We start from the raw sequence: 11,349 nt of genomic DNA on the forward strand, positions 1-11,349 counted from the left end.
GGGTAATCACAATATGTTCTTGAGCGAGATCTTTGCCCGGTAGAACCAGGCCATTGTCAGAGAGGAGTTTGATGCCCTCTATAATCTTCCAACCGTCAGTTCTCCGCTTAGGCCAGAAAGGCGTACCCGTACCGGTCGGATGATGTGGCCAAGTTCGTCTTCCCGAATCCGGCAGCGGGAAATCAAGACGCGGTCCAAAGCAAACTCAGCCGGTTCCCACACGAGATAGCACGTTGATTGATGGTGCAGCACATCAAGAAGACGGAGAAAAGCGTGATGAGCAAACCGAGAGACTTTCTCTACTCCTCCCTCGACCAGGGCCAAGTCTGTCGAGTCATCTGAATGTGGACTAATTTCGCAGGGTCGTCACGGCGTATAGCAAGGTAGGCCTCATGCCCGGCGCGAACCAGAGCCTTGTGGATGTATATCGTCCAAGGATCTCGGGTTGTGATTTTTCGAACAAAGGGCCGTTCGTGGCGATCGTTTTCAACGTGCGTTGCTTTCTCTGCCAGTGGACGACAGAGTTGTTGGCTTGGGCTGGTCACACTGGACGCGCGCGTTGGATTTGCCAGGCCAACAGTAGGCGTATCATCCTTGAACCAGATGGTCCTTCGAGCGCCAGACGTCGGCATGGCTTTAAGGCAAAAATGAAGAAGTACAGATGGCAAGTGGCCGCGGAGGCGGAGGCAGTTGATTTATAAGATCGGATCACTAGGCTAATTGTCACATCACTACGTCTGACCACAGCAAGACCGAGTTGCCCACCCACAGCGTTCTTCCCCTTCACTGAATGATTCACCCCATCGCACACGGCCCGAACCTATATTTAGCAACCTTGGCCTGTGCCCAAATGTGCCTGATAGTGCTTTCTGTGCAGATGTCTACCCGCTGGGCAGGCTGGTACATTGGCACCGCACCGTCAGTTCCCCGTTCACCAACGCCTGGAAGAGCGCGCACCTTTTGGCGTGAAGTCACGGCCTTCAATCATTCTTGTACCTACACGAAGAGATGGCATATCACCCAGTTTAGTCGATTCCGTGCCTGATCTCCGGCATTCCATACTGGGTCACACGTACCTTCTGGTTTTCTGCGGTGAACAGCGAGACCAGGCACCTAGTGGGAGAGAGTTTTAGCGGCAGTACTTCGGTGAACAAGGATGGGTATAACTCACTGCAACTGCGGCAAGCATCCAGAATAACAGAATGGTAGCAGAGACCATGACGGTGGAGGCTATTTGGGCTGACCCCGACGCCCGTGCAAGATGTTGCTATATCAATATATAATCCCCGCGGTCCCTGCAAGAAATACTCTACCCCGCATAAAAAGTGCGGGTGCACAAAATCGCAATGTCTCCTATACATGGTCAGGAACGGACCTCATTTTTGGAATGTGCTTGCGGCGGCGATTGCTCCAATCGGGTTTGAAACTGTGCCTTGTACCCTCATTTTCGTCTTGATCAGACACGGGTCGTCGCATTCATGCCCATTTGTCCCGTAGACCCTGTTAGATGAATGCTACAAAACATTCCTGATATAGATCGATTTGGGAGTGGTGGTCAAAGGTATAGTAAGCGGTTACTCCATGCACTGGGGCTATCCTTGATCTGGATACTACGTACAGTAGAATGGAAACCTAACGCAGATGAATCCTGTATCCGCATCACAAAGGAGCACAGCCTGTTGATGCTCAGCTTAAAACTCCTTGCCATAGGTCACAGTGAAGTCCAGTCTTCGGGTGATCTCACATGGTAGAATGCTAGTATGGCAGAGCCCATCCTCTCGCATTCCATTCTGCCTCCGACTTGCGATCCCGATCAGATCACTGGAGAAACATAACTTCTAATTGCAGACAAGCGACGAGAACTTTATAAAGGTCTATGCTTCAGCAGGGTTTCCTCTACATCAACATGCCCTGCTTTCCTGGCGCGGTCCAATGGAGTTCGGCCGTAATCATCTTCTTCGTTGATATCAGCGCCATGATCAAGCAGTAACTGGACGATATTGACCCTGCCAGTACATGCAGCAAGACACAATTCTCTGTGATGAGGAGTGTCCTTTAGAATAATTCGTACTATAACCTCGTCTCCCTGAGCTACGGCCATGTTCAGTGGTGTGACACCGTCAACGTGTTGTACGCCCGCGTCCGCGCCGGATTCAACAAGCCGCCGAACAGCGGCGCGGTTCCCTCGGCGTACAGCGTACGACAACGCGGACCACCCGTCAGAGTCCAACGCATTGATCTCTACACGGTCGTCCCGCAGTAGAAGCATCATAATGGAGAACGCATCGTGTCGCTGGGTGGCGAGATGGAGAACGGTCTGTCCGGCGCCATCTCGGTCGTGCAGGTCCACCCCTGTCAACCCAAGAAAAAAACATACCGCGGACTATTCCCTTTTTTGGCAGCCCGTAGAAGTCCGGAGCTGTTTTCGTGGTCTATGTTGTACTGGTATAAGTCCTTTTTCAACCAGCGATAAAGACCACTGTTTGTCCTCATCAGCGCAAGGATGTCTCGCGTGTCACGGAGCGCAGCGGAAACGTGCAGCACAAGCTCTGCTGGGAGATCCGCAAACGACATAATCAGAAGAATGTACTGTAAACAAGGCACTGTTGACGCTCCCCAAGGAGGACAATGGACTGTATGGCGTGGGTAAAGACACAATGGAAGATAGAGCCCTTCTGTAGGGGAATCAGTGCTTCCGCCTCTCCGTTGTTCCCTTTAGTGATATCTGCAATACTGTACAGTATATATTTTCTCTGTAGGTTCTTATGGACTGGCCTATCACTGATCAATTAATCGGCATTGGGAATACTCGTCGCAGTTATGGACGGATACACACGTAAGCGAACCTCAACATGTCGACTGCCTGATTAAGTCTTTTCGAATAGGACAAACCAACCCGTCGTTATTCCTTGAGGGGTAACGTGTGCTGACGGACTCTCGCGCCAGATATTATGCATCGTGTCCTTTGGCATAACGGTAAACAACCGCCCCCTGCCCCCCCGTATCTCCCCACACCACAGAAAAAGCCTGGTGTGTAGGCACAGGAGTCTGACTGCTGGCCTGGAATTTCACCAATGTGCCGGGGTCACGAAAGAGGTTGTGGTACACGCCAATCACAAAAACAGAGGAATAGAGAGAGAGGGTGTCTCCCTCTACAATGGGCTGCAAACAAGCCCTCAAAATCTGATCATCGAGTCCTCAGAGTGGAAATCGGTGATAATATCTACCATCACTAGGGTATATAAAGGCCAACTAAGATGCCCCTAAATCCAACAGATTATCAAGCTCACAATTCTACCAAGAGCCGGAACAGCAATCAACAAGAGCTCTCTGAAGATGGCGCCACGCCCCGGAAAATCAACCGGAGTGAATAAGGCACCGCGTCGTATAGGGACTCGGGCACGGGCAAGAGATGCGGAGGCACGAAAAAAGAAGCTCAACGATTTGCAGGCGCAGTCAAAAGAGAATATCGCGAAGAGAAGGGCTCTGGAGAGCCAAATCGAGGACATACAACAAAGACTCCAGGATCCAGAAATCGCCAATCAAGCTGACAACGAAGCGCAGCTTAAAAATTTATTCATTGAGCTTAATCAATTGACCGAAAAAGAAGATGCTATTCAGGACCAGATCAAAGCTGCTGATGAAGAACAGCGTGGATCCGATATGGATGTGGATGATGTGGATCAAGGGCTAGGATCGGACCCCCCGGACTTCGCACAGACCCGAGAAGACAATGTTCCGGTGGACGACAGCGACGAAAACAGCACACCCGAGAGCTATGCGGATATACGTCCAGTTGATACGATCGATTTGACAAGAGACGATGGTGAAGCAGAGGGACGGAACCTTGTCGGCGGGACGACGCTAGCCATGAGCAAGGACAGTAAAGGGCCAATCTATTTGAACTCCTACGGATACAAGAGCTGCGCGATAACCGTCTGGGAAAAAGAAGAAGCAGAACGCATTGTCGATAAACGTACAAACATCCGCGGAGACCCTCACAAGAAAGCAATGGAGACCAACGAAGAGGGGGAATATATCCATCGGGGAAAGATCAAGAAGATTCTAAACGTTGCTTGGAAACCCAAGGGGCAGATACAGAGCATGAAAGACCTTCTAGCGTCGGTGGAAGAGCTGAACCCCAAAAAAAAGGCAGACAACAGGAAATACAGGTACCCATTCAGTACTGTTCTGGTCGAATGGACTGATGGGTTGGAGCGCACGTGGATCAGTCGAACGAACTACAAAACCCTCAGCAGCCAGTCAAAGGCCTCGAACGAGCGAACGGACAGGAAATTTTACCAAATCGGGCTCCTCCAGGTGAGAAGATATCAGGAGTATCAGGGGGGCGATTCGCGTAACCTGGGGGACCTCGAGAGAACCCCTCCAGGTCTGGCGGAGTCTCCAGAGCCGGGTGAGTCGAACGCAATCCGTGGGGATACGGCAAGCCACCAAGCCAACAACCGAGGAGAGCCAAAAGACATCGGACAAGTTGGTCAGGCCCAAGGTAACCAAAACGAGGGTGGTCGAACCACTCCAGGCGATCCGCGCAGGCCAGGCCCGGTCAATCAGAGCAGCCAAAGTGTGGGCAGCCAAAACGCGGGCAGCCAAAACGCGGGCAGCCAGGGCCAAGCCAGCCAGCAGCAGGAAAACCACGGCAACGAGCCCAGAACGATGAGCAGCTTCTATGCCGAATGGTTGCGCAAAAACAATCTTAACGCAAATACTGAAGTTAGCACCCTTGGAGACCAACTATTTGGGAGATTCAGGGCAGCAGCCCACGCTTACGCGGACGAATACAAACGCAATGTTGGTCAGCAGCTGCAGGATGACATGGGCATTCTGTAGCGGTAGTCTCGACATGTTGCCATGGGCAGAGACGGGTACAGGACGGGCCGACAGTGCAAAGCAGCAACTATCGCGGGCGATATTGCAACACCCAACACATTCTGTTTGTTTCTTTTCCTCGCCGGGATTTTCGATTTTGTTTTCCAAATTACATGTTGCAGTAAATATCCCAGAACAGAATGACCTGATATTGAACAGAATGATGATTCACCCAGCCTGATCCTCATGATAACCATCTTGTTCCTTCAACCGAGCATATAAAGCGCCGACACGCTCAGTGGAAGTAGGGGTATTTGGGAAGTATGCCAGATTTCTCGGTGCCTGCGAGTGGCGGCTGTCACTGTCGTAGACGTTGCATCGGCGTCGGTTCCCAGAACATCAGCAAAACGTGGCAGAATGGGAACCCCCGAGTCTACGAGTTGGCTTGGTTTAGAGATTAAAGGGCCTATCCCAAGAAATACTGATGCCATTTGGAGGAACAGATACACTCCATTATTTCTGTCACCACTTCCATGTCATACAGAGCCGCCCGGAACTGCTTTCCATACCATGAATAGACACAGTTGTTTTCAAACCCTAAAAGCCAAGACACGCTATTTCATATGTAGCTAGATTGTATCTAAAGGGGTTGTTTTGCTGTACGACCGTTTTACATGAAACGAGCATGTACCTGAGTATGGTGTATGATCGGTGTATGATTACAGCGCTAAAAATAAACCAGACTAGCATGACGTCGCCCGAACTCAGGAATCAACAAACCATCCAACTCACCACAAAATGGCGAGAAATATCGAACCCTGGCAGCGCAAGATGGTTGTTCATATGATATGCAGCAAGCAAATGCTAACAACGTCCCAAATTGCCAAGGCAGCAAAATGTAGTCAGCGCTCCGTTACTAACATCCGCAAGAAGATGCGCTTGTTTGGCAGCGCTAGATCTCCGCCAGCTTGTGTTGGTCGGCCGTCGACCATTACTCCTGTGATGCTAGATGCCCTTCGTGATCACCTTGCTGAAAACCCGGACCTATATGTTGAAGAGATGGTTGCTTTCTTAAGGGATGAATTTGGTATATTGAGTTCGCCCTCCAGTCTCAAACGCGCACTTGCCGGCGCAGGTTGGACAAGAAAGAAAGCCCAGCAAAAAGCAACAGAGCAGAGCCCTGAACTACGGGATTTCTACCAGCATAAGCTATCCCAGTTTCGCTCCTACCAGTTAGTTTTCGTTGACGAATCGGGATGTGATAAGCGTGTAGGATATCGGCGAAGCGGCTGGGCACCACTCGGTGTGACACCAGTCCAAATATCCAAGTTCCATCGTGGCCAGCGCTACCAGATACTGCCAGCGTATACGCAAGACGGTGTCTTGATATCCCGCATTTTTTCCGGGTCTACTGATGCTAAGTTCTTCGAATCTTTTATCGAGCAACTTCTCCAGCACTGTGGAAAGTGGCCAGAGCCGAAACCGGTACTTGTTATGGACAATGCATCTTTCCATCATTCAGACCGAGTCAAGAAGTTTTGTGCCGATGCGGGAGTTAAGTTATTGTACTTGCCGCCATATTCACCAGACTTCAACCCCATTGAGGAGTTCTTTGCCGAACTGAAGTGTTATATCAAAAAAGTCTGGCCAGCATTTACGCAGGCCCCCGAGCAAGGATTCCATGCGTTCCTTCGAAAATGTCTCCATGAAGTTGGCGCACGGAGAGAGAGCGCCGAAGGCCATTTCCGACATGCAGGCTTAACGATAGAGAGAGAGCCATGAGTGGTCACTCTACTGTGGGTGGTTGTTTGTATCATTTGTCCTGAATCCTCGCATCACCGTGCAGTCATTCTCGATATCGGTTTGATCACAAATCACAAACACATGATGATTCTTTTCCAGCTCCACTGCCGAAAACTTAATTCGAATATATTGTTGAGTCATCCGCTGCGGCCGTACCTTTCCCCTTATACAGATCGTACGAAGTACTTTATTAAATTATGCATAATGCCCACTTTTGGGTTAGTTGTCGGTTTATATATGTAGAATGCATGGTTCCCAATTGATGCTTCGTCTCGTGATCATTGATTTTGTTCTCCAAGAACCAATAAATAAATGTACCAGGTCCCTTATTTTCCCATCCTTGCACCGTTGCTGTCGTCTGATGTCCAAGCTCGTCACGAATCTCCCCTAAACGAGAGCCGATATCCTTTAGTTCGTCTCCTGTTTTGACCACAAGAGCCACTCCCACAAGTATGCTCACCACAAAAGCCGTGACAACACTGGACCTGCGTTAGAACGTAATTTCCGGGATCTCAAAGCATTCTATACAACTCCGCTAATTCCTGATTCTTAGCCGGTATCAGGATATGATCTCTCAAACAGCCCAATGCAAAGCGAGCAATTGTGCGGAATTATATGGGATAATAAGCGTGAGGAAGAAATCTAGCTACAACGAGGTGTTGAGTCGAAATACGAGGCGAGCGCTTTTCCGAATTTGAATGGCGGTCACGCACGTCAGAATACCCCACTCTAGCTCTGGATCACGAGCGTGTGGCGATCGCGATAACACTGTCATAATCTACAAAGGTGCTTCTTCCTGGCAACTTTCTAGGAACACCCGCTGAAGTACGTCTTTGAGGCTTCTGCGAAACATGCCTTCTGTGTCCTCATGGATGTGAATGGCCATGTCGGCTCTTTCCGATAATATTTGGAACACAATAACCCTCCACGAAGGTGGCTTCCCGTACCCTGGCTCGAACTCTTCAATCCGTATACGGCAAGCTGTTTTCTTCAGCGAAGCGAAGTTTTCTAAGGATAGAATCATTACTTTGATATACCTCGAGAAAAAGATAAGAGCCCACTTACTCTCAATCAGATGGATCCACTCCAAAAGCTCGGATGCTTGGGGTAATGATGAGCTTCTAATGTTAATGGAAGTATATGCGAATCCACATACCTTGACCACCGAACTTGCTTCGAATCTCGACTGAGGTTTCCATGGTTGCAGAAGAAACGAAAGCTGCGAATGATACGGGTAATCTCAGCTTCACAAAAGTTATGGGCCAGTAAACTCGGGCTCGGATACCTGTGTGGCAAGAGAACCCAATCTCCCGCCAAACGTAGAGCAATGCTTACCAACGTATCTTTACCTGGCGGGTATAATATGGCTGCTTTTGCGCCTTTCTTTCGAGTCTGTTGGTGCAATTTGATGAAGGTAAAGTAGATGCGGGGCATTTCGTTGAAAGAATGCTGGGGAGGCGGACTGTCGGTTTGTTTGCTAAGTTTGCATCGAGTCTTGTATTGTTACGACCAAAGCCAAGATTCACTCTCAGCCAATCACCTGTGCACCAATCAGGAAGGTTACCAGACGATACCAGGATAACAAGGCAGCAAGGCTCACTCGATCACGTGACCCGGTAGCCATCATATGCACACAGTAGCCAGCTACTGTCTAAGTAGGTAGCTACTCGGGAAGTAGCTAGCTACCGCACCTACTGGTAGCCAGACAAAGGATATAAGGACGCTCATTCATCATCATGTACTTAGTTTATTTCTTAGTTCTTCGCGATCAATATACATTGTCATTGCAGAGTATACCTTTGCTAGTGAATCAACTCGTCAGTGCTACTCTACACTTTCTGTATACGTACAGCAAGTGGCCCTACCATCTTAACGAGCCAATATACCAATACCGACCTGATACCAATCCAAGAGACCCACTAGGTAACGTGAGTACTGTCACAGCTAACTAGTCCCAATCAGGATTCCCTTGTCCAGATACCAGTCCGAACCGCGTCAGTGACGTGTAACCTGTTTACTGTAATGACTAGCTACCAGGCCCATACGAGATCCTAGGGTTAGACGCCACGTACTCGTGACAGGAGTGGAGCGTCGTGACATCCAGTCTCGAGGCTTCTGGTTCTAGGCCCTCGTATTCTGATATTGTATTATACAGAGCTGTGTATAATTACCTGTTCGATACAAAACAGATTCTTTACGCTGTACTTATTTTAGGCTTAGCGTATCATGTGATCAGGGTTTGAAAGCGACCCAGTCTATATATTGCATGGAAGGCAGTTTCGGGCGGCTCTGTATTCGCACAAGCAAAGTAGACGTAACATTTGTCTTGGTACATTCATAGGGCAAACCTAGGCGCATTCAGACGGCCAGGCGTGGAAGTCCGCCAGAACGCGTGGCAGAAACTTTGGGCTTTGCACGGCACGTTTTGCAAAGCTCCTCCCCGGGATCTGGATAACATGCCCGACAGACGAGATGGAAGCATGGAGCAAGATAAACCTCGCGAAATATCGTCGTGTGCCCTTCGCAGGGTCTGCACGCTTCGCAGGGTCTGTTTCTCCGGTCTAGGGTTGCCTTGAAATGAGCCGAGTTGAGCACAGAGATAACTCTCTCATACTCCCGCCACGTTTTCGTAAGTTGTCGCCCAAGCCATCCGCACTTCTGTTCCAAACGGCGCGTATCTTGGTCCACATACTCCTTGCCCCAGATTGACGTTGTGAACCAGAAGCCTTCTTGAAGCGTGCACACCTCACGGGAGATCTCGTCGAGCAGGGAGCTTGCACGTTCGCTGAATGACCGCTCCCCATCGGTACCAGTGTAGATATAGGGCGATGTGCAACGCATATGCCGTGGGAAGCATTGCCGACATACGAGTTGGAAGCACGGCGCAAGAACGACATCCCCCTGCAAGCAACACTCATCGCATTGCCGGTTATTTCGATCTTCGCAGGCTCGGTCGTGGGCTGCCCGCAGCTCGGATTGCTTGACGCTCAGTCGCTGTCTTACGAGGCCCAGTTGCTCCTCAAGACATCTGGATCGATTCAACCGATGGCAACGCCCCTCCCATAATGCGGCTCTGCCGTGTGCTGCTTCCTGAGATGAGTCACCCCAAGCACCTCCAAGGCGGAACACCTCTTGCTCTAATAGTTGCAGAAGGGCTCTAGTATTTTTTTCAGATTTCTTACCTGCCGTCCGCTAATATGAGTATGTGTTTCGCAGGGCATATCTTGCTTACTCACTCTCGACTAAAAGCTTATCCCACTGTGCAGGTTTGAATTGGTAGGATTCCATGATGGGAATTCGAAAAGGGTCCCCTGAATTGCCTTAGAATGGATGTGTTTGTTCAGATATACGGTCAGGAATGTAGATAGTCTGAGATAGCGGGGCATCTTTCTTGACGTGCGCTACTTTATAAGATTTGCTTCGTCGTCATCTTCTAGCCGAAGCTTCACCGGTGATTTTCATCACACCCAGCACTCCCAGGAGCAGGGCGTTTCCGAAGGGCACGCCACCCGTTCCTTGATCTTCTAATGCTATTCTCAGGATGGCGGATATTCGTAAGATCTGGAAGCCTGCATGGGCAATTCACTAGTCCTTATCATTTGGGACTTAACGGTCGCTCTTGTTCCAATACTAAACTGTCACCAGCAGCGATGGTGGCGAGAGAAGCAGGTGAATATAGCAAAGCTACCATTTCCTCCACCCTTTCCTCGAGTGATTTACAGTCCCACCGCTATGTCAGAGGAACAATGAGTCATCCTGCGATTCCATTTGCAATGGTCCAAGCTGCGGTCAAGCTCTGACTAGCTGGGGAGTTCTCCGGAAAGTGGCACCTGAAGCGCATTCCGATGGTACAAGGGCACAGGTCTTTTCTATTGTATACAAGAACGGAGTAAGATGCCGGTTCACCAGCACACATGTTTGGAGTGCATGGAGCGACAGAGGCTATCCCAGTATATTGCAGAGGCTACTAAGGACGACGGCAATGTGGCAGGATCGAAATGCCCGGGCATCCATTATGTGGCTGATATCAGGTGGAACCTTTCATTCGACGGCCGGGTATCTCTCTCTTGAACCCCCAAGACTTGGGCAGAACGGTTCCTCGGCGAATACTGTGTTTTTGGTGCCCTACGTGGAGCTTCAGAAGTTCAGAGAATGGTTTTATCCATCTCCTGGCTCAATCCTTTTATCCCTGCGCTCACGGAGGTCCTTACGCGAAGTTGAGGCCGCGGGGTTCTGTGCAAAATCCTATGTGCTGACCTAGCAGGTAATAGCAGCTCTTCCGAGCTAGGTGGCAGCCCAGTACAATAACTAACATAGTTTAAGATACAACTCGCCTACAGCATGTACATGCCACGCTATGTTGCATTGAAAGGGTACTCGTTGAGACCGTTGAACGGCTCCTGGCTCGCAGCACGGTACTCTGGGATCCACCGAGTATACGTAACAGGAAGATGCGGGCTCTCACCGGGCGAAAAGTGTGGATTAGTATAAAGCAACCGGTAGGTGTGGTACGGGAGCAATACGAGATGTAATGGCAGGGGGGTGATTATAAGTATGCGGCGGTTGCACTCCTGGGGTCTGATCTACCCGTGGCATCCACAGCTGGATACATTGACAGGCCTTACGCTCGTCATCGACAACGAGACTGTGCCGAGATCTGCAAACAAAAGAATGTCGTCCAGTCGCTCCATGCTTGGCAACGAAGACGATGCAAGCATC

At 49.9% G+C, this 11,349-nt stretch overlaps 6 protein-coding genes across 6 annotated transcripts in view; 2 read left to right on the forward strand and 4 right to left on the reverse strand.

Moving 5' to 3' along the window:
- Positions 1-60: 60 nt before the first annotated feature.
- Positions 61-639, reverse strand: ASPSYDRAFT_52809 (uncharacterized protein). Its single transcript, XM_040848559.1, has 2 exons — positions 133-639; positions 61-78 (listed from the first exon to the last, which is right to left on the reverse strand). The coding sequence occupies exon 1, from the start codon at positions 630-632 to the stop codon at positions 300-302; it is 333 nt and encodes a 110-aa protein (XP_040695726.1). The 5' UTR covers positions 633-639; the 3' UTR covers positions 61-78; positions 133-299.
- A 1,243-nt stretch (positions 640-1,882) lies between these two features.
- Positions 1,883-2,323, reverse strand: ASPSYDRAFT_114064 (ankyrin repeat domain-containing protein; the record flags this gene model as incomplete). The annotated part of the gene is made up of 1 exon (XM_040839969.1): positions 1,883-2,323. A coding segment is annotated over one exon (441 nt), but the record flags the coding sequence as incomplete, so codon positions are not given.
- A 65-nt stretch (positions 2,324-2,388) lies between these two features.
- Positions 2,389-2,574, reverse strand: ASPSYDRAFT_123949 (uncharacterized protein; the record flags this gene model as incomplete). The annotated part of the gene is made up of 1 exon (XM_040840437.1): positions 2,389-2,574. A coding segment is annotated over one exon (186 nt), but the record flags the coding sequence as incomplete, so codon positions are not given.
- Positions 2,575-3,361: 787 nt separating this feature from the next.
- ASPSYDRAFT_74106 (uncharacterized protein) lies at positions 3,362-5,059 on the forward strand. The gene has a single exon (XM_040850758.1). It carries the CDS (start codon positions 3,664-3,666, stop codon positions 4,846-4,848), a length of 1,185 nt encoding a protein of 394 aa, XP_040695729.1. The 5' UTR covers positions 3,362-3,663; the 3' UTR covers positions 4,849-5,059.
- A 4,294-nt stretch (positions 5,060-9,353) lies between these two features.
- Positions 9,354-9,703, forward strand: ASPSYDRAFT_52816 (uncharacterized protein). The gene has a single exon (XM_040848560.1). The coding sequence runs from the start codon at positions 9,472-9,474 to the stop codon at positions 9,694-9,696; it is 225 nt and encodes a 74-aa protein (XP_040695730.1). The 5' UTR covers positions 9,354-9,471; the 3' UTR covers positions 9,697-9,703.
- A 1,265-nt stretch (positions 9,704-10,968) lies between these two features.
- ASPSYDRAFT_52818 (uncharacterized protein) overlaps positions 10,969-11,349 on the reverse strand; it is a gene marked incomplete at its 5' end in the record, with an annotated part of 489 nt that continues 108 nt past the window's right edge. Inside the window, one exon of the mRNA XM_040848561.1 lies at positions 10,969-11,349. This exon is cut by the window's right edge and continues 108 nt beyond it. Within this exon, the coding sequence (XP_040695731.1) occupies positions 10,986-11,201 (216 nt within the window).

This window comes from Aspergillus sydowii, assembly GCF_001890705.1.
Source record: "Aspergillus sydowii CBS 593.65 unplaced genomic scaffold ASPSYscaffold_31, whole genome shotgun sequence".
In the NCBI taxonomy this organism is placed as follows: Eukaryota; Fungi; Ascomycota; class Eurotiomycetes; order Eurotiales; family Aspergillaceae; genus Aspergillus; species Aspergillus sydowii.